The 23,891-nt window shown below is 34.1% G+C and overlaps 2 protein-coding genes across 3 annotated transcripts in view; both read left to right on the forward strand.

The window, feature by feature from the left end:
* LOC127808458 (mechanosensitive ion channel protein 8-like) overlaps positions 1 to 23,891 on the forward strand; it is an 81,952-nt gene that overhangs the window by 12,484 nt on the left and 45,577 nt on the right. The window lies entirely within an intron of this gene.
* On the forward strand, positions 524 to 14,740 carry LOC127807596 (mechanosensitive ion channel protein 5-like). The gene is made up of 6 exons (XM_052345592.1): positions 524 to 614; positions 11,238 to 12,264; positions 12,697 to 12,820; positions 13,030 to 13,323; positions 13,444 to 13,646; positions 14,025 to 14,740. Exons 1-6 carry the CDS (start codon positions 524 to 526, stop codon positions 14,311 to 14,313), a joined length of 2,028 nt encoding a protein of 675 aa, XP_052201552.1. The 3' UTR covers positions 14,314 to 14,740.

Raw genomic sequence — 23,891 nt, forward strand, 5'->3', positions numbered from 1 at the left:
GAAAAAAAGTTCTAAGAAAAATTTGCACACACAAGTGTTAAACCTATGACTTCTACTTTTGCCTTACAAGTGTTAAATAGGCTCATGTTGAGGAAATATGGTCGTGCATATGATGACGTTCATGAAATATATTCTTTATAAGTCTTGATTTTAAATGTTCCTAGTCATAGAGTTATTAGGATTGGACACTAATAACTCGGATAAACTAGCACATATGATGCATACTCAATCAGAAGAATGTCTTATTTCATGGATATTGGTGTGTGTGGACACTAATACATATATGTGGGTGCTTATTATAAGAATAAGTACACTGAACTGACCCACTACAGAATTCCTAATGGTTATTGTTTAATATCGAATTGAAATTTTTGTGTTGCAATAGTGCAGATTGATTCTTAGACTTGAGACATCATGATAGTTTTATATTTGATTGGTTACGTTTTGGTACTTTTTTGGATTCTAATGGAGTCGTTAACAAACTATCACTGGGTGTGACCTTATCACATATGAAGGCTGGTGAATGTTGAAATATGATTCATCACTTATTGACAAGATGAGAATATATCCTATGTATTCCGATGATTTCATGACTGAGAAAATCCTTGGTCAAGGTGAGGTGGAAATCAAAAAGGTGTTTTGATTTCACCTATCAAGTCATAAATCTAGAATAGATACATAATTATTGAATGATTAGGGTTTCGTCATAAAACCATACTCTAAATTCAATCGGGACATAGATTGATGAAAGGATTTTACTACACGGTAATTGCAATTGAAAAGATCTGTGTTTTTCATCGTTGGCTAGGTATTCATGGCATGTTGCTAGACGTTAACCATGATATGTAGGGCTTTAGAATTAATTTGATTAATTCTAAAACTATTAATTAAAGAGTTTAATTAAGAAGCCCATGAAATGGGTTAAATAAAAGGCCCATGAATTTAATTAAATAGTTTAATTAATCTAATAAGTTGGGCATTGATATAGCCCAATAGAATTAGCCCTACATCTAGTCTAATGGGTGACTTAAGGGGTCACACACTTAGGTCGAGCCCATTCCACTATTTAAAAGAGAGGGTCAGCCCAATGTAATTAAGAGCTGAGCCTAAATTGTTTAGGGTTTTTCCAAGGCACGATTAGGGTTTTGAACTCTATTTATATGCCACTTAAAAAGCTGGAAAAACAAGAAGAAAATTCGTATTCTCTCAAGAAGCACCTAGGGTTGCTAGCACTACTCAAGGCGTTCGTGGAAGGGTCGATCGTGCGGACCAACTTAGAGGAGATTGCACTTGCGTTTCTACGAATTGGAACTAGTCAAAATCGAAACCTTCATGGTCGGCAGTTTCTAACAACCTCTGCTTTTCACAGACTCAACAGTAACCCAAATCCAAATACATAACTTTTACAAGAATTAGCCAAAACCTCTTATATGATATCTTTTAAAGGGCTCAAGCACTAACCACAAAAATAGAAATGAGGTTTACAATATAAACACTTTGAGAAGTTTTTACAAGATAAGATTCAAAGAATAAAAGTAGCTTCTCATAATGAAAAGGAGATAAAAAGAATGTGAAAGTAAAAACTCTCTCTCTCTTTTTGTTTATAAAGGATTAATGCTTTTGAGGACACTTTGCTTGAAAATGATTATAGAAGAAATTAGCTCAATATCATCATATCTTCTTGAAGCTCTTATGCCTTTTATCGATTTTTTTCCTCATAATCATTAGCTTTCTTGACCAATGGGTAAAACTTGAAAAGATAATTAAGATGTATTCCATTCTATTTGATTCCGATGGTTAGATATTTAATTTATGCTCAAGGGATGTTTTGAAATCTTTTTTGTAACGACTAGAATTGAATTTGACGCTTTTTGGATGTCTATAACAACTAGTTTTTAAGTTTCAGCACATTTTTTACTCGAGTAAATTTAGCTTTTACTCGACTAACATTTGTCTCTACTCGAGTAAGCATTTGACTGTACTTGATCTCAACAGATACTCGATTATACTTGACTACTCACAGATTTACGAAGAGTTGCATGAGATACTCAAAAAATATCACTCACTAATAGTCGATTATATATCAACTTATACTCGATTGTCATAAAAAATATTTAATTAAAACCTTATAATTATTATCCAATCAAAATCACTCGACTATGGCATTGAAATACTCAACTAATACAAGATTTTACTTGATTAAGCTTAACTCTTAATCGACTAATGCACAAGAAATGAAACTTAACATTTCTCTTGAAATAAATACTCAACTAATACAATGAGAACAAAGACTTAATAGCATAGATCGATATTTTTACTCGAGTGATGCTAAAAACATACTTAATTTATTCTATGTCTTACTCGACTATCATCTTATATTGTTTTGAATATATTAAAACACTTTTCTCATCAACATAAACATCTAAACATTGAGCTTAAATATAAAACTCAATTTTCTCATCAACATTTAAATAACATAAAGCTTAAGCTCAAAGAAATAGGATGCTTAAAGCACAAGTGACATTTGAAAGTTGGTTAAAACTAATTTTCCAAATATATTCACTTGGTTACATAGAAAGGCTTAGAAGATAAATGAGATATTCTTAAGGCACAAGTTGAGAACAATATATGTTACTCAACTAAAAGCATCATTTTTCTAGATTCAAATAAGAATAATTCTATTAGGATCATGCATTAATACACAACATGTATCATAAGGATGTATAATAACTATTCATAACAAGTATATACATGAAACACACATAAGTCAAGTAACTTACATTTACTTAACTGAAATAAAACACATAGATCATTGCAAATATGTTGATCAAAAAATATGTTACTCAACAATAAAGTACATCATTTAGCATAAAGATACTTAACTTGCACATCGTGATTTCTCAAAATAAGAGCACACATAAGATGAATAAAACATATTTATGATATATATTCTATAAGCTCTAAAACACTATACACATTTTCTACTAATGCATATTTGAGTAATTCTTGAAAGATAGACACTTTAGAATTATATTACTCAAATTTATTGAACCTAAACTTCAGTAGAGACTAGACAAACAACATTGGGAAGTATTGATTAGAAAATATACACATATAAATTCTTTCAAGAAGAATATTGATTATATCTAGATGGCTTAATCAAATGTTGCTTGAAATCAACGAACCTATAAATACTTGAATTAAAGCAATAAACATTCAACTAATAAAATCTCAAATGTTCTTCTATTAAATTTCAAAACATTGAGAGCCTTAAGAGTATGATATCAAATATTAAAAAGATAACTTAGGCTTTATGAATTTGAACTTAAAATCACTTGCCTAAGCATATATATATATATATTTATTTATTCAAGAGTAAGGATAATTGACACTGTAACGGCCCGCCTCCCGGAGCCTCGCTAGCATAGATGATCCATGAGAGGGTTATCAATAGGATGATATAGAACAGTAACACCAGTAAAAAAAAAAAAAAAAAAAAATCGCACCAAACCCAATTCGATAGAAACCATGGCTTTCCTTTCACACAACTAACAAATGAGTTACACAGACGAGGTTCCCATTCTACCATATACCATACTCCATAACCCGTGACCACAAAACATGAGGTTGACAACAAATTACATAAGCTCCATGAACTGTAAAAAAAAATGACATCTAGGACCGTTTTTTCAGGGTAGCTCTATACACAAGCCTAGGACTCAAGAACGAGATCCAACACCACTGAGTAGACCCACCAACTCAAGCGCCCCTTTACCTGAAATGATTAAAAGCAAGGGTGAGTCACAAGACTTAGCAAGTGTGTACAAGAAACAAAGGCTAGAAGGTTTTAGGAGAATAACTCAGTGCGAACCATACACCACGTGCCCAAGACAAAAGCATCCACAACATGAACCATATAGCAAGAAAAGAAATAGACATGCACATAATGATCCTTGGGGCCCACATAAAAGGCACTGGCACCCAAATCCGTAACAAGCCTGTCGCTGCCATGAACTGGCAAGCATAAATACTCAACGCTCTAGTGCTAAATCCCAAGCTTGCCCAGGTCGGCCTTTCTGCCCATGAATCATGTGTGTAGATCCCATATCAAATTAGATCTTCCCTCGGGCCCTTCCTAAGTTAATCTAAAATCAAGTCTTCCTTTGGACTTCCCTCAAACTAGTTTAAAAATTGAGCCGAAGCTCTCTTGGGTTGGTACTCCCGTCACCCTTCCCGACCCAGCTCGGTACTCCCGTCCTGCATTAAAGTAACAATAGCAACAATAAATAATAATCGCGCGCAATAGAGCCATGCAATGCACAAATAAAAATGCAATGGTGTAGTAAGCATAAACGTGATACAAAGGCCCCCATAAGCCATGCATTGTCGAGCCAATTTAGTGTAACCTAAATTTATTTTGGTGTTTTGATGAATTACAAAAACGCTTAATGGTTGAATATACAAATTAAGGCCCCTAAATGTTTTTCAAAATATTTCTTATATATTTCATATTATCAAAAATTAATATTTTTATGAAATTCATCTTGTAAGGAGTTTTTAAATAAGTCAAAAATTATTTTTCAAAAATTGGACCAATAAGTCGACTTAATCATAGATAAGTCGACTCAATAGAGAGTTTGTTTTAAGAAGGTTGTAGCTAAGTCAACTCGGCAGAGAGGCATTTTTAGCCAAGTTGACTTAATTAAAAATAAGTCGACTTATTCTAAATTAAGTTGACTCAGACCCAAAAATAAGTTGATTGGCGGTAAGGCTAAGTCGACTTAATTTGTTCCATGGCTAAATTTTTTAAACGTTATGCAAGTCGCCCTAGCCCCTATATATATGTTGTTGCCAAAATACAACAATTAGAATTTTTAGGAGTGGGATGCCTGTGGATGTCGACGGCCTTGGGATTCAATCGAAGCTCGGTCTCAAGGTTTAGGTGGGCTTCCGAAGGAATGCTTCTGAAGAAGGGTCTTCCGAAAGGTCCTCTCGAAAGCTGGCTCGCAACAGTCTAGCTTGTGATAGGCAAAGGTTGAGCGAGCAACAGTCTTGCGGTTCTACTGCTTCTGAAGAGTTCCTTCCGAAGGAAGTGTGGATGCTCTAGGATCTCTTTTCGAAGAGTTTCTTTCGAAGGGTATTGAGGATGCACTTTAGATGGTATTCCCAAAGAAATGAGCAGGGTCTTCTGTAAGAACTCGACCTCAACAAGGTCTTTCGAAAGAGCTGGGCTTCCAATGGGACAACCTGCAAGCTATCCTCCTGAAGGAATGAGTGTGATGCTTCTGAAGGAACTGTAGAGGTCAAACAAGGGTTAGAAGGCTGGCGAGAATTTCCTCCCGCGAAGACCTTCCGATGCTTAAGTCAGTAACGAAAGGAAAATAGTCTTACAGGAAGGAGAATAGGCTAAATTTCTGAAGGAAAATGAAAGTGGTATATCGATGTCTGGATTCCCTTTTTTAGAACTGTAGTTGGAATTTTATAGGGCTTAAGCTTCAAGGACATGTGCCATTTCTGAAGGCCTCTTCCGAAGGACCCTTCCGAAGGCTCATTCCAAAGCATCCTTCCAAAGGACCTTTCCCAAGCAGCTTCAAACCTTCTTTGCATCGCTTGGTCTCCTTTTCTCCGATTATTGGGGTACAACAATATACAACATATGCATGTCAAGGAAGGCACTCATGCAATTCTGAAAACTCAAAGCAACCGGAAGAACTTTCAAAAAGATCTATTGCTTCTCAAAGGCTTATGCTTTCGATTCCGTATCAAACGAAGAGCCTACTACTGTTGGAAATTGAAGTGCTGAATATCTGTTACTCTATCTACGTTTGATTTGAGGGTGTATCTATTATATTTGATATTGTTCTATAACTGCTAATATTCATTGTTTGTTTAAAAGTCCAAGTGTGGACAAGTATTATAATCCTTAAACTCGATTGTGACTTGTATCGGTTGCTTAGATTTGGATTTATATCTAGGCGTGTATGTGTGTTTGATCTAGTTTCCAAGGTAAGCTATGGAAAAACCTTGGCATTGATTGGATTTAGTGGAACCCCAAGAGTGGTTAGACATTGAGAGAGTGGATTAGGTGTTTGAGATACACTGAACCACTATATATCGTGGTGTTCATCTTTCTTTACTGCTTTGTTAATTATTGTGTTGATTTCAATTTTACAAGACTCATTAAATAATTCAATTATAATAATTTAAGCTTGATTAATTAATAATTCATTTGATCTAATCAATAAGGTGTAATAAGATAAAAATTTAATAAAAATCTTTCATTAATAATTCTCCTCAGAAATCAAATAAAACAAATGAAGTTTAAAAAGAAAATTTTTTAACCACTCAATTCACCTCCCTCTTGAGTGGTTGGTCATTAAGGGACCAACAATTGATATCAGAGCAGACTTTTAGAAGAGATTCGAAAATGACATCATTTTCCAACCAAGCCATAATCGAAGGACTATCACCCTCTAGACCACCTTTCTTTGATGGAACTAATTATACTTATTGGAAAATGTGGATGGAGTCCTATTTGTTCTCTATAAACTATCAATTATGGAAAATAGTTAGAGACGGTTTTACTACAACCTTAATCAAAGAAATAGAATGGACCGAGGAAGGCATTAAGAAGCATCAAATGGACCATAAAGCTAAATACATAATTTTTTGTTCGATTTTACCTAGTGAGTATGAAAAACTTTCTGCTTGCTCTACATCACATGAAATTTAGAGGAAATTAGAAGTTGTCCATGAAGAAACCGATCAAGTGAAGGATACCAAGATTAATCTGTAATGCCTTGTTTTTCGAGTGCGTTATAACTTAGGACAATTCTAGGATAATAATTTTTTTTAAAAAAAAAACTATTGCTAAACCATACCATTTCTCATATCCATCCCAAAATTTTCATGCATCTATCTCGAAAGAGAATTATCATAAACATCAAATGCGGAAGCTAGAATCGAACCTAACATCTTAACATTAATCATAAATCAATTCTTACATTCTCATTAACCATAATTAAGGTTATATATCATCATTTCTCAAAACGTTCATAATTCAAAGTAGCAAAACTTAAATACATGGGCTACATAACGTACATTCAACTCATCATACAACTTATCATACACTTTGCTAAGTGTCATTTCATGTCTCATTCATCCTTGTTTCTACTACAATCTCCATCTGGAACGTTTAAATATTTTAGGGAAAAATCCTAAGTTAGATGATGAATAATCTAATTAGTAATGGAATAAAACATTTAATGCTCATGTATGTATGCAATGCACATAACATCGTAACTCTCTGTTTGGGTCGACCGCAGCTTATGATTACCCGTCATTTTTACAGTCTCCTTGCCAGACCAAGGTGTATGGGTGAACTCTTGGCAAAGCAAGGGTATTAGGACCTAATGCCAAACCCATGCAACGTATCACCGTGAATCTCATCATGCTTATATGCATATTTCATTATCAATACATGTAAATGCAATCTACATGACATACTCACATCAAAACATGACAACATGACAAAATCATTTACATAAAATCAGATTTTGGATCGAACCACTTACAAACCAAGTATTTTCATAAAACTAAATCTAGTTGGGAAGTACCACTTACAAACCAAACATTTTCATAAAACTAAATCTAGTTGGGAAATACCACTTACAAACCAAGCATTTTCATAAAACTAAATCCAGTTGAGAAATACCACTTATAAACCAAACATTTTCATAAAACTAAATCCAGTTGGGAAGTACCACTTATCTTGTAAAAAGATAATTTTGCCATTAGCATAATTTTATCTCAAAATTCGTGTCAGACTTCCAATCGTACTCAATTATGAACCTTGACGTACCCTGTGCATCATAATTATTTAAGAAAATCAGATTTCTAATTTTCTCTAATTTTCCTAATTTCTCCCATTTCCTCCTATTATTTCCTCCAGATTATGAAATAAATACTTCTCATAAAAAAATTTCAATTTATCTTCACAATAATTCCTAAAAAAATATTCCTAAGCCCCAAAAATTTCCTCATAATTTTTAAAATCCATATTTTATTTATTTCTCATTTTCTCTTTGATTTTCAAGCATCTATTGCCTAAAAAATCCATAATAAATTCCAATCATGCATTTATCTTCCAATTTTATCATAAAAAATTCTAAAGTATCATTCTCATATTTCTGGAATTTTTGAAGAAATTTTCGAAGATAACTCACCTTCCCGCGGAGCGATTCGGTATTCTTCTATACTGCGACAAAGTCTCGGTTTGCGTATTCAATAATGACTTCTACCACAAATCTTCACACGAACTATTAAACCCAGCCTATAGGATTTTTCTAGGAATTTTTGATATTTCTCTCTCTCTCTCTCTCTATATATATATATATATATATTTTCCTATTTTGTTTCTTTCTTTTTTCAAATCTCTCTTTCACTCTCAAATCTTTCTTTTTTACAACCTTTTTCTTTCTAATTTAAGTTCTCCAACCTTACAAGTTTTCTCTATTTATAGACGATTGAATTAAACTTAGCATGATTGTAGTGACCCACTATCTTTAATTATTTTGTCATATTTTTAATTATTTTCCACTAAATCTCACTCATAATCTTTAATTATTTGTCCACACCCTACTTTGTCTCCCACATTTCTCAATTATTTCACCCACTATCTTTAATTATTTTCCACTAAATCTTCTTTTGAATAAATTATTCTTTCATTTAGTTCATTAATTTTAAGCCCACTTTCCAAGCCCATTTACTTAGCCTTTCCTCCCACTAACTCGAAGCCCATTTACTCAACATTTCATTTTTCAACTTAGCCCACTAGCTCTAAGCCCATTTACTTAACCTTTCTCTTTTCAACTTAGCTCACTGACTCTAAATCCATTTACTTAGCCTTTCATTTTTCAACTTAACCCACTAACTCTAAGCCCATTAGTTTTCTCAATTATAATATCTAATGAATGTCAAAAATATTTTAAACACAACAAAATTAATTATTTTTATTCTCAAAATACTAGAATATTACAAAATCTATTAACGTCACAATATGAAGAATTTAAGTTACTTCAAAATGAGAATATTAGTGATATGAATGGTAGGTTCCAAAAGATAATAAACAACCTCAAGATGTTGAAAAAAATCATTTCCGAAGAGGATCAAGTAAAAAAAATACTTAGGTCTTTGTCATTAGAATGACAACCATTAGTGAGTGTAATATCTCAAGCCAAGAATCTAAAAGTATTAAGAATGGAAGAATTAATAGGAACACTTCGATTCTTACTCATGAACTGATTCTAAACAAATCAAATGAAGACACTAAAAGCAAGAAGACATTAGTTCTAAAAGCCAATGAAGAAATTGAAACCAATGAAGAAGAAAATGATGACGAAACTGCTCTTTTAATAAGAACTTTCGCAAGACTTATGAAAAAGAAAGGAATAGAATGTATGAGAGTACCACCAACTTGCTATAAATGTAAAAAGGTAGGGCACATGCAATATGATTGTCCGGAAGAAAAGAAAGATAAGAAGGAAAGGAAAAAGAAAAGATTTAAGAAAGCAAAGAAACAAGCCTTTGGGGCATGGGATGAGGATACCACAAGTGGATTGTCCGAATCCGAAGAAGAATAAGCACATGTATGTTTTATGACAATAGAAGATGAAAAAGAAGAAGATAATATGGACTTAGAAGAATTACAAGAAGCATACAAACAACTATTTAAAGAATATCAAGGAGTCAAGAAAGAATTGAGAAATTCAAAGAAATATCACAAGGAAGAGAATGAGAAGTTAAAAAGTCAAATAAAGGACTTAGAAGAAAAATCTAAAGATATAAAGAATGAGAATGAGAATGAGCTAGATGAAAAATTAATCAAGCTTCAAGAAGAGAATAAGTCTCTAAAAATTCAAAACAATAAAATACTAGTTGAAAAGAATGCCGTTGAAAAATCCCTAGCCACACTAATTTCTAGAAAGAATTCTAAACCTAGACCAAAATATAATGTTTCTAAGAGAGAATGGAGATAATTTAGGTGGCAACTCAATCTAAAAAGACTAGATAAGTTCAAGTGTGAATACCAAAAGAGGTAGCCCAAACTATGAGAGTCATAGATCATGAAATTCCTAATGTTATTAATGTATCTCAAGCAAGCACATCAAGTGTAGTTTGAACATCTGGTTTTGATGAAGTTAGACACAAGGGACCCGTCTCTAGATGGGTGCCCAAAGCTAAGATATGATTCTATTGATAGAATTGAAATGTTATGGCACACACCAAGAGGGGGGTGAATTGGTATATTTAAAAAATTTCTTTTGAGAAATAGAGATGTCGTCTGTTAAGACCATGGATTCGTTAAACCTCAAGACCTTGAAATGGCACGATGAGATATCAATCGTGTAAAGAGAATTTGGTTTGGTGAAAAATAAATATGAAATCTTATGAATGAATAAACGAATTAAGTAGGGATAAAAAAGCTAACAGGAACAAAGAAAAGTAGGAAGCATAAGAGACAAGAATTTATAGTGTTTCAATTTTTCAAGCCTAGTCCACTACCTTAGCTACCTACTAAGGATTTTAAAGAACCTTGACTATCAACCCCCTACTCTAATGAATGATGATTATGTATAAGATTTTGTTTCATCCCATAAAATGAAAATCAAACTCATAATTTACTGAATTGATACCAACATATCATTTATCCGACTACTCAATTTATATTCTGGAGGCCCTCTCCCTCTATTCCTCCACATATATATTTGTATAGTAAGAGGAGATCATTTGAAAATGATCACTTGGCCTTCTGATTTGAGGTTTAAAAATTCAAATTATGAATATTAATTTGAATTTATGCTCAAAAGATGAATCTAAAAAGGGTGTTATTCAAGAAGTCATATTTTTTTTTTTATGGGGGTAATCATATTATATAATAAATTGCCTTGCTTGCCTTTGAATATGTCTGGCTGTTTCAATTTGTTCTTCGTGCCTTGAATATAGTATATGACTCATGTTTGGCAGATGCTCCCCAGCTGCTTAACCATGTCGTCTGTCTCAATTTGTCTTTCCTGCCTTGAATCTACTACCCATGCTTGGCAAAAGCAAGGATTAATAACTTTTAATTTTTATAAAAAATTAATTTTCAATCAAGAAAATTATAACCATATATTAAAATATATATATATATAATTGTTTTAATTGTGTTTATTTAATTTGTGTTCATGAATGAGAAGAAGAAGATGATGAGGGTGAAATCTACACGCCCCTTCCTACAAATCCAAGAACATTCAGGGCCCGGACCACGTCGAGGCTTGAGGATCCAAACTGGAGATACCAAAGATTGGCCATAACTGACGAGGAAGTAAAAGATGAACACCACTCATTCATTGATGAAGGTGTCTTTGAAGATTTTGATCTCAAAGACACTGTAAAAGTTGTCCAGTGGGTAAGTCTGTTGCTAATTCTGGTGCTACTGATTTGTACACTAACAGTTTCTGATTTGAAGAAGCATAAGTTTTGGGAACTTAGCATATGGAAATGGGAAATACTGGTCCTGGTGCTTATTTGTGGCCATTTGGTTTCTGGTTGGATAATCAAGATTGTTGTGTTGGTTATAGAACGCAATTTTATTCGAAAATCCCGGGTTTTGTATTTTGTGTATGGGTTGAGGAAATCAATTCAGAGTTGCTTGTGGCTGGGACAGGTCTTGTTGGTTTGGCATTTCATTTTGGCTAAAGAGATTGGGAGGGTCACCAAGCATGGAGGTGTGAGGATTGTGACCAAGATCTTAATATGCCTCTGGGTGGGCACATTGATTTGGCTCTTGAAAACACTTGTTCTTAAGGTACTTGCTTTGTGCTTTCATGTTACTGCATTCTTCGATCGAGTTCAGGACTCTTTGTTCAAGCAATATGTGATTAAGAAGCTATCTGGGTGTCCGATAAATGATGAACACAGTGAAGGGGAGTGCGATAAAAAAAGCATACAAGAGTTGAGAAATCCCAAGTCAAGAAGGGTGCTCAAGCAGAAAGGTCCGAGGATCACGATCGAACACCTTCAGAAGCTCAATCGGAAGAATATCTCGGCTTTGAGCATGAAGAGGTTGATAAGTATGGTGCAAAGTGGGTATTTGTCCACTTTGGATGAGGAATTGCCCACCTCTAATGATGAGGATGAGGCTACCCTTCAAATAAGAGATGAATGCGAGGCAAAGTCTGCAGCCAAGAAGATATTCCAGAATGTGGCTGTAGAAGGGTCCAAGTGAGTCCTTATCTTGTCTTATAATCACATCAAATTTTATTCATCACTCTCATGGTAAATTAATTTTTTTTTTCTTCGTTTATTGATGTGCTACCCTCCCATCATAACACGCATGATTTCAAGATCTTTTTCCTTCCAGAAGATGAATTTATCCCGTTGCAGACATACTGCGACCATGTTGTAATTTTGTTCATTCTTCTGGACTTCTTTCACAATATAGTGTTGTAGATCACATAAACTTGGTAGAGTTCTTCTATTTTGCTAGGTTCTGATACAGAAGACTTTTTATTGGATGTTAGGAAAAAATCTACTTGCAATGTGGAATGAAGAGTTTTGGTTTCTTGTGTCTTCTTAATACTGAAATCGTTCATCCTGTTCTTTTGCTTGCTACTGCCATTATATGCCTTATCTGCTTGTCTTTCTCTGCAAAAGATACATCTCCTTAGAGGATCTGCAGCGCTTTATGAAGGATGAAAGTGCTCAGAAGACCATGCATCTCATTAAAGGTTCACATATCGACCAGGGAATCAATAAGCAAACTCTCACGAAATGGATGGTAAATGATATGCTCGTTTTTCTTTTACATTTTTCTTTATTAAGAGCTCAAAATGATCTTTAGACACCCCTAACTTCTTCCCATGACAAGTGAAAAGTCCAACATTTAGAGTGGGCTCTATCATGGTGTTGCTGTCCTTATCTTCCAAAAATACTCTAGCTACATCTTTTTCTTGTGTCTCATTCATCTATCCTTGCTTCCTCTTAAAGGTTGATGCATTTAAAGAAAGAAGGTCTCTTGCATTGTCTCTTGATGATACAAAAACAGCAGCAGACGAACTCCACACAATACTGAGCGTCCTTGTAACGATTATTATAGTGATAATATGGCTCTTCATATTTAATTTCCCAATATCGCATTTCCTTGTGCTGGTAGGCTCCCAGCTTCTATTGGCAGCGTTCATCTTTGGGGACACCTGCAAGAGAATATTTGAAGCAATCATTTTCTTGTTTGTAACACACCCATTTCATGTGGGTGATCGTTGTGAAATTGATGGAATGCAGGTAAACAAATACAGAATTGCAGATATATCTAATCGTCTATGGAAATTTTTTTCTTTTTCTTAGATATCATGCTATTTTTTAAGAAAGTAGACTTAAAACTTTTATTTCTTTGGATTGCAGCTGGTAGTTGAAGAGATGAACATATTAACTACTGTGTTTCTGCGACACGACAACCAGAAGTATATATACCCAAATAGTATTCTAGCTACAAAGCCCATAGTTAACTATTTCCGTAGTCCGGAGATGACAGATACAGTTGATTTCTCTATCCACATCTCGACTCCAATGGAAAGGATTGCTGAAATGAAGAAAAGAATTATAAGGTGCTTACTGAAAATGCATCTGAATTCTTTACCACTATTTTCCATTCTCTTTTTTTTTTTTGCCTAGACGGTCTTCCTATCTTTTGTTCAACTATTAAAGAAAAATATAATTGCAAAGAGCTTCAGGATAGGCAGTTGCTAGTGAAAATTGGGCACCTTTCATAAAGAAAAAATGCAACATGTTAATTGAAATGAGTAATATGAGCTTTACAGAAAATAAAAGCCATAGGTAGAAATGACTAATGAGTTAAAATGGATCTAGCAAACCCCACATAGAGGGATAAAAGCTTGTCATGCTGTGTGTGTTGTAAATTGTTATGTTGTGCTATTATTGATCATACCCATACTTGTTTGCTTTGCTCGTGGCTGTGATTGCAGGTTTGTTGAGAGTAGGAGTGACTACTGGCACCAGAGTCCAGCTGTGGTGATAACAGATCTGGAGGACATGAACAGGCTGAAGATGGTGGTGGCTGTTAAACACCGCATCAACGGTCAGCATGCGGGTGAGAGGTGCGCAAGGAGAGCTTTACTGGTGGAGAAGATGATCAAAGTGTTCCGGGACCTTAATATTGAGTATCGAATGCTGCCCCTCGATATGAATGTCCGGTACATGCCACCAGCGGATTCAAGCAGGCTTCCCTCTAATTGGGCGGCCTGTTCTAGCTGATCATACGCCCAGTAACAGGCAACGGTTGCCCAATGCCCAAGATGTAGACGAGGGCAATGCTGGCTATCTTCTCATAGATGGAAAAAATAAGTCATTGCTGAGGCTACGGCATTGAGTTTGATACAGAAAGAGAAGAGAGATAATTATGCACTTGCATGAAGAGATAAGAAGTCCCACAAGGGTTTCCCAGGATTATGTAGATAATAAGCACTGGTATTTGCTTATAACAATATGTGTAATGGAAATTGACAATCAGGTATGCTATTGCATGCAATGCTTAGTTTGTCGGCGATCATTAGTGTCAAATGACACACTCGATTTACTTATTCCGGTAAGAAGTGCATAAATTGGCCCATATGGATTTTGGTGAGAAAAGGGTGCTCACATTCGATAAAACCTATCCTACCAAAGTTGATTGGGTTGGGTTTGTTTGTTTTTTTTTTTTTTTTGTGGTCAGGTTGGTCAGGGCCAAGGGCCAGAATGATAGACCTGATGCAATTAGTTCATGTTGAATTTCTGCCCTCCAAGTCTGGGAACCCAAACCATACTAACCCATTAGTTGTACAAAAGTTTAGCTAGACTTTCCCTTAATTTGCAAGAGGAGGACAACCCCTCTCACCAGTATGGAGAGGATTCAATAATGGCTATTACTTTCTTTTCTTACCTTTTTCATTATTCCATTATATATATTTTTTCTGATCGCATTTTTTAAGCATAATCAATTTATTCTTTTTTATCTATTTGTTACTTATTTTTTGTTAGAAGAAACCGTTAGTTATGATTTTTAAAAGGAATCAATTTATTCTTTTTTTGTCGTCTTCCTCGTCTGTTGGCAACCGTATGCATAAGGAGGAAACACCATGCTTTAAGCACAAAAATTAGCCGTTGGAGGCTGCCCTTCTCATATGCCAGGTGTGTTCTTGTTTCAAAATCAAGAGTTAAAAAGTCACGATAAATTCATTTCAAAGTTGAAAGAGTTAAATGACTCTTAACGCATACATTAAGTGGTTGAATCACAATAAATTAGAATTCATATCAATAGATCGTTGAATTGATTCCTTATCTTACACAATGAGACAAAACCTTCACTTACGATAGGAGTGTTCAAAAAAATCGATGCACCGCGAAAATCAGCCAAATCGAACCGAACCAAACCGAATCGATTGATTTTTTTTTTTTTGCTGGTCAAAAAAGGTTTGGATCCTGTTCAAACTGCGCGGTTTGCGGTTTGGACAGTTGGCGGTTCGATTTTAAACCGAACCGTCCAAGAAAATAATAAAAAAATTATTATTATAAAAATCTAATAATTGACAATCCCATCCTATTTATTTTTTACACTATTTTGTTTTTATTTTTTCTCTATTTATTTACATTTAATTGTCTTTATTTATCAATATTTGTGTCTTTATTTACCATTTTTAAATATCATTTTTAGTGGTTTTAAGTAGCATTTCAAACCGCAGGAAATCGCACCAAACCAGACCGTAAATACAGTGCGGTTTGGCCGAACCCAAACCAGACCGCAGTCTGATTTAGTTGGAAAACCGCACTAGCTGTTTGGCGTGTTGAAAATGATTCAGACTGGCCAAACCGTACAGCGCACACCCCTAACTTATGATTTACCTTCTCTATCGAAATTGAGAATACGGACAATGGAAGATTGCGTAAAGACGATAATTCCGAAAAATTAAATGACTCAAAAGGTAAAATTTGATGGTATATTTATGCGATTTGACTTTATTTATTTATAGACAGTATACTCAAAGCTCAATTTTTATACATCTTCTATGAAGCTAAAAGCTCCGACATCTTGTTCAAAAAAGTCGAAAGCTATTATACATGCTTAATTATGAAGTATTATTTCATTTAATAATTTAAAAATTAAATTAAAATAATAAATAATAAATTATTTATTTTTATATTATTATTTTTACTCTCAACATATTTCATCACAATGAGTGAGATTCAAACTTATGAACTTTGTCCGTTCTAATATTTTGTTAAATTAAATTAAAAATTTCGATACATTTGTAAATAAGATAAAGATTTGTATGAAAAAAATACCGGTAGATATATTGTCTAAAATAAATTAAATTAACAAAGTAAAAATGTGATGGTAGTTAATAAAGTATATTAACACAAATTAAATAAGGCAATAACAAATTGAAAGAAAAAAAGTTCTAAGAAAAATTTGCACACACAAGTGTTAAACCTATGACTTCTACTTTTGCCTTACAAGTGTTAAATAGGCTCATGTTGAGGAAATATGGTCGTGCATATGATGACGTTCATGAAATATATTCTTTATAAGTCTTGATTTTAAATGTTCCTAGTCATAGAGTTATTAGGATTGGACACTAATAACTCGGATAAACTAGCACATATGATGCATACTCAATCAGAAGAATGTCTTATTTCATGGATATTGGTGTGTGTGGACACTAATACATATATGTGGGTGCTTATTATAAGAATAAGTACACTGAACTGACCCACTACAGAATTCCTAATGGTTATTGTTTAATATCGAATTGAAATTTTTGTGTTGCAATAGTGCAGATTGATTCTTAGACTTGAGACATCATGATAGTTTTATATTTGATTGGTTACGTTTTGGTACTTTTTTGGATTCTAATGGAGTCGTTAACAAACTATCACTGGGTGTGACCTTATCACATATGAAGGCTGGTGAATGTTGAAATATGATTCATCACTTATTGACAAGATGAGAATATATCCTATGTATTCCGATGATTTCATGACTGAGAAAATCCTTGGTCAAGGTGAGGTGGAAATCAAAAAGGTGTTTTGATTTCACCTATCAAGTCATAAATCTAGAATAGATACATAATTATTGAATGATTAGGGTTTCGTCATAAAACCATACTCTAAATTCAATCGGGACATAGATTGATGAAAGGATTTTACTACACGGTAATTGCAATTGAAAAGATCTGTGTTTTTCATCGTTGGCTAGGTATTCATGGCATGTTGCTAGACGTTAACCATGATATGTAGGGCTTTAGAATTAATTTGATTAATTCTAAAACTATTAATTAAAGAGTTTAATTAAGAAGCCCATGAAATGGGTTAAATAAAAGGCCCATGAATTTAATTAAATAGTTTAATTAATCTAATAAGTTGGGCATTGATATAGCCCAATAGAATTAGCCCTACATCTAGTCTAATGGGTGACTTAAGGGGTCACACACTTAGGTCGAGCCCATTCCACTATTTAAAAGAGAGGGTCAGCCCAATGTAATTAAGAGCTGAGCCTAAATTGTTTAGGGTTTTTCCAAGGCACGATTAGGGTTTTGAACTCTATTTATATGCCACTTAAAAAGCTGGAAAAACAAGAAGAAAATTCGTATTCTCTCAAGAAGCACCTAGGGTTGCTAGCACTACTCAAGGCGTTCGTGGAAGGGTCGATCGTGCGGACCAACTTAGAGGAGATTGCACTTGCGTTTCTACGAATTGGAACTAGTCAAAATCGAAACCTTCATGGTCGGCAGTTTCTAACAACCTCTGCTTTTCACAGACTCAACAGTAACCCAAATCCAAATACATAACTTTTACAAGAATTAGCCAAAACCTCTTATATGATATCTTTTAAAGGGCTCAAGCACTAACCACAAAAATAGAAATGAGGTTTACAATATAAACACTTTGAGAAGTTTTTACAAGATAAGATTCAAAGAATAAAAGTAGCTTCTCATAATGAAAAGGAGATAAAAAGAATGTGAAAGTAAAAACTCTCTCTCTCTTTTTGTTTATAAAGGATTAATGCTTTTGAGGACACTTTGCTTGAAAATGATTATAGAAGAAATTAGCTCAATATCATCATATCTTCTTGAAGCTCTTATGCCTTTTATCGATTTTTTTCCTCATAATCATTAGCTTTCTTGACCAATGGGTAAAACTTGAAAAGATAATTAAGATGTATTCCATTCTATTTGATTCCGATGGTTAGATATTTAATTTATGCTCAAGGGATGTTTTGAAATCTTTTTTGTAACGACTAGAATTGAATTTGACGCTTTTTGGATGTCTATAACAACTAGTTTTTAAGTTTCAGCACATTTTTTACTCGAGTAAATTTAGCTTTTACTCGACTAACATTTGTCTCTACTCGAGTAAGCATTTGACTGTACTTGATCTCAACAGATACTCGATTATACTTGACTACTCACAGATTTACGAAGAGTTGCATGAGATACTCAAAAAATATCACTCACTAATAGTCGATTATATATCAACTTATACTCGATTGTCATAAAAAATATTTAATTAAAACCTTATAATTATTATCCAATCAAAATCACTCGACTATGGCATTGAAATACTCAACTAATACAAGATTTTACTTGATTAAGCTTAACTCTTAATCGACTAATGCACAAGAAATGAAACTTAACATTTCTCTTGAAATAAATACTCAACTAATACAATGAGAACAAAGACTTAATAGCATAGATCGATATTTTTACTCGAGTGATGCTAAAAACATACTTAATTTATTCTATGTCTTACTCGACTATCATCTTATATTGTTTTGAATATATTAAAACACTTTTCTCATCAACATAAACATCTAAACATTGAGCTTAAATATAAAACTCAATTTTCTCATCAACATTTAAATAACATAAAGCTTAAGCTCAAAGAAATAGGATGCTTAAAGCACAAGTGACATTTGAAAGTTGGTTAAAACTAATTTTCCAAATATATTCACTTGGTTACATAGAAAGGCTTAGAAGATAAATGAGATATTCTTAAGGCACAAGTTGAGAACAATATATGTTACTCAACTAAAAGCATCATTTTTCTAGATTCAAATAAGAATAATTCTATTAGGATCATGCATTAATACACAACATGTATCATAAGGATGTATAATAACTATTCATAACAAGTATATACATGAAACACACATAAGTCAAGTAACTTACATTTACTTAACTGAAATAAAACACATAGATCATTGCAAATATGTTGATCAAAAAATATGTTACTCAACAATAAAGTACATCATTTAGCATAAAGATACTTAACTTGCACATCGTGATTTCTCAAAATAAGAGCACACATAAGATGAATAAAACATATTTATGATATATATTCTATAAGCTCTAAAACACTATACACATTTTCTACTAATGCATATTTGAGTAATTCTTGAAAGATAGACACTTTAGAATTATATTACTCAAATTTATTGAACCTAAACTTCAGTAGAGACTAGACAAACAACATTGGGAAGTATTGATTAGAAAATATACACATATAAATTCTTTCAAGAAGAATATTGATTATATCTAGATGGCTTAATCAAATGTTGCTTGAAATCAACGAACCTATAAATACTTGAATTAAAGCAATAAACATTCAACTAATAAAATCTCAAATGTTCTTCTATTAAATTTCAAAACATTGAGAGCCTTAAGAGTATGATATCAAATATTAAAAAGATAACTTAGGCTTTATGAATTTGAACTTAAAATCACTTGCCTAAGCATATATATATATATATTTATTTATTCAAGAGTAAGGATAATTGACACTGTAACGGCCCGCCTCCCGGAGCCTCGCTAGCATAGATGATCCATGAGAGGGTTATCAATAGGATGATATAGAACAGTAACACCAGTAAAAAAAAAAAAAAAAAAAATCGCACCAAACCCAATTCGATAGAAACCATGGCTTTCCTTTCACACAACTAACAAATGAGTTACACAGACGAGGTTCCCATTCTACCATATACCATACTCCATAACCCGTGACCACAAAACATGAGGTTGACAACAAATTACATAAGCTCCATGAACTGTAAAAAAAAATGACATCTAGGACCGTTTTTTCAGGGTAGCTCTATACACAAGCCTAGGACTCAAGAACGAGATCCAACACCACTGAGTAGACCCACCAACTCAAGCGCCCCTTTACCTGAAATGATTAAAAGCAAGGGTGAGTCACAAGACTTAGCAAGTGTGTACAAGAAACAAAGGCTAGAAGGTTTTAGGAGAATAACTCAGTGCGAACCATACACCACGTGCCCAAGACAAAAGCATCCACAACATGAACCATATAGCAAGAAAAGAAATAGACATGCACATAATGATCCTTGGGGCCCACATAAAAGGCACTGGCACCCAAATCCGTAACAAGCCTGTCGCTGCCATGAACTGGCAAGCATAAATACTCAACGCTCTAGTGCTAAATCCCAAGCTTGCCCAGGTCGGCCTTTCTGCCCATGAATCATGTGTGTAGATCCCATATCAAATTAGATCTTCCCTCGGGCCCTTCCTAAGTTAATCTAAAATCAAGTCTTCCTTTGGACTTCCCTCAAACTAGTTTAAAAATTGAGCCGAAGCTCTCTTGGGTTGGTACTCCCGTCACCCTTCCCGACCCAGCTCGGTACTCCCGTCCTGCATTAAAGTAACAATAGCAACAATAAATAATAATCGCGCGCAATAGAGCCATGCAATGCACAAATAAAAATGCAATGGTGTAGTAAGCATAAACGTGATACAAAGGCCCCCATAAGCCATGCATTGTCGAGCCAATTTAGTGTAACCTAAATTTATTTTGGTGTTTTGATGAATTACAAAAACGCTTAATGGTTGAATATACAAATTAAGGCCCCTAAATGTTTTTCAAAATATTTCTTATATATTTCATATTATCAAAAATTAATATTTTTATGAAATTCATCTTGTAAGGAGTTTTTAAATAAGTCAAAAATTATTTTTCAAAAATTGGACCAATAAGTCGACTTAATCATAGATAAGTCGACTCAATAGAGAGTTTGTTTTAAGAAGGTTGTAGCTAAGTCAACTCGGCAGAGAGGCATTTTTAGCCAAGTTGACTTAATTAAAAATAAGTCGACTTATTCTAAATTAAGTTGACTCAGACCCAAAAATAAGTTGATTGGCGGTAAGGCTAAGTCGACTTAATTTGTTCCATGGCTAAATTTTTTAAACGTTATGCAAGTCGCCCTAGCCCCTATATATATGTTGTTGCCAAAATACAACAATTAGAATTTTTAGGAGTGGGATGCCTGTGGATGTCGACGGCCTTGGGATTCAATCGAAGCTCGGTCTCAAGGTTTAGGTGGGCTTCCGAAGGAATGCTTCTGAAGAAGGGTCTTCCGAAAGGTCCTCTCGAAAGCTGGCTCGCAACAGTCTAGCTTGTGATAGGCAAAGGTTGAGCGAGCAACAGTCTTGCGGTTCTACTGCTTCTGAAGAGTTCCTTCCGAAGGAAGTGTGGATGCTCTAGGATCTCTTTTCGAAGAGTTTCTTTCGAAGGGTATTGAGGATGCACTTTAGATGGTATTCCCAAAGAAATGAGCAGGGTCTTCTGTAAGAACTCGACCTCAACAAGGTCTTTCGAAAGAGCTGGGCTTCCAATGGGACAACCTGCAAGCTATCCTCCTGAAGGAATGAGTGTGATGCTTCTGAAGGAACTGTAGAGGTCAAACAAGGGTTAGAAGGCTGGCGAGAATTTCCTCCCGCGAAGACCTTCCGATGCTTAAGTCAGTAACGAAAGGAAAATAGTCTTACAGGAAGGAGAATAGGCTAAATTTCTGAAGGAAAATGAAAGTGGTATATCGATGTCTGGATTCCCTTTTTTAGAACTGTAGTTGGAATTTTATAGGGCTTAAGCTTCAAGGACATGTGCCATTTCTGAAGGCCTCTTCCGAAGGACCCTTCCGAAGGCTCATTCCAAAGCATCCTTCCAAAGGACCTTTCCCAAGCAGCTTCAAACCTTCTTTGCATCGCTTGGTCTCCTTTTCTCCGATTATTGGGGTACAACAATATACAACATATGCATGTCAAGGAAGGCACTCATGCAATTCTGAAAACTCAAAGCAACCGGAAGAACTTTCAAAAAGATCTATTGCTTCTCAAAGGCTTATGCTTTCGATTCCGTATCAAACGAAGAGCCTACTACTGTTGGAAATTGAAGTGCTGAATATCTGTTACTCTATCTACGTTTGATTTGAGGGTGTATCTATTATATTTGATATTGTTCTATAACTGCTAATATTCATTGTTTGTTTAAAAGTCCAAGTGTGGACAAGTATTATAATCCTTAAACTCGATTGTGACTTGTATCGGTTGCTTAGATTTGGATTTATATCTAGGCGTGTATGTGTGTTTGATCTAGTTTCCAAGGTAAGCTATGGAAAAACCTTGGCATTGATTGGATTTAGTGGAACCCCAAGAGTGGTTAGACATTGAGAGAGTGGATTAGGTGTTTGAGATACACTGAACCACTATATATCGTGGTGTTCATCTTTCTTTACTGCTTTGTTAATTATTGTGTTGATTTCAATTTTACAAGACTCATTAAATAATTCAATTATAATAATTTAAGCTTGATTAATTAATAATTCATTTGATCTAATCAATAAGGTGTAATAAGATAAAAATTTAATAAAAATCTTTCATTAATAATTCTCCTCAGAAATCAAATAAAACAAATGAAGTTTAAAAAGAAAATTTTTTAACCACTCAATTCACCTCCCTCTTGAGTGGTTGGTCATTAAGGGACCAACAATTGATATCAGAGCAGACTTTTAGAAGAGATTCGAAAATGACATCATTTTCCAACCAAGCCATAATCGAAGGACTATCACCCTCTAGACCACCTTTCTTTGATGGAACTAATTATACTTATTGGAAAATGTGGATGGAGTCCTATTTGTTCTCTATAAACTATCAATTATGGAAAATAGTTAGAGACGGTTTTACTACAACCTTAATCAAAGAAATAGAATGGACCGAGGAAGGCATTAAGAAGCATCAAATGGACCATAAAGCTAAATACATAATTTTTTGTTCGATTTTACCTAGTGAGTATGAAAAACTTTCTGCTTGCTCTACATCACATGAAATTTAGAGGAAATTAGAAGTTGTCCATGAAGAAACCGATCAAGTGAAGGATACCAAGATTAATCTGTAATGCCTTGTTTTTCGAGTGCGTTATAACTTAGGACAATTCTAGGATAATAATTTTTTTTAAAAAAAAAACTATTGCTAAACCATACCATTTCTCATATCCATCCCAAAATTTTCATGCATCTATCTCGAAAGAGAATTATCATAAACATCAAATGCGGAAGCTAGAATCGAACCTAACATCTTAACATTAATCATAAATCAATTCTTACATTCTCATTAACCATAATTAAGGTTATATATCATCATTTCTCAAAACGTTCATAATTCAAAGTAGCAAAACTTAAATACATGGGCTACATAACGTACATTCAACTCATCATACAACTTATCATACACTTTGCTAAGTGTCATTTCATGTCTCATTCATCCTTGTTTCTACTACAATCTCCATCTGGAACGTTTAAATATTTTAGGGAAAAATCCTAAGTTAGATGATGAATAATCTAATTAGTAATGGAATAAAACATTTAATGCTCATGTATGTATGCAATGCACATAACATCGTAACTCTCTGTTTGGGTCGACCGCAGCTTATGATTACCCGTCATTTTTACAGTCTCCTTGCCAGACCAAGGTGTATGGGTGAACTCTTGGCAAAGCAAGGGTATTAGGACC

The sequence above is a fragment of the Diospyros lotus genome, chromosome 8 (assembly GCF_014633365.1).
Source record: "Diospyros lotus cultivar Yz01 chromosome 8, ASM1463336v1, whole genome shotgun sequence".
Lineage (NCBI taxonomy): Eukaryota > Viridiplantae > Streptophyta > Magnoliopsida > Ericales > Ebenaceae > Diospyros > Diospyros lotus.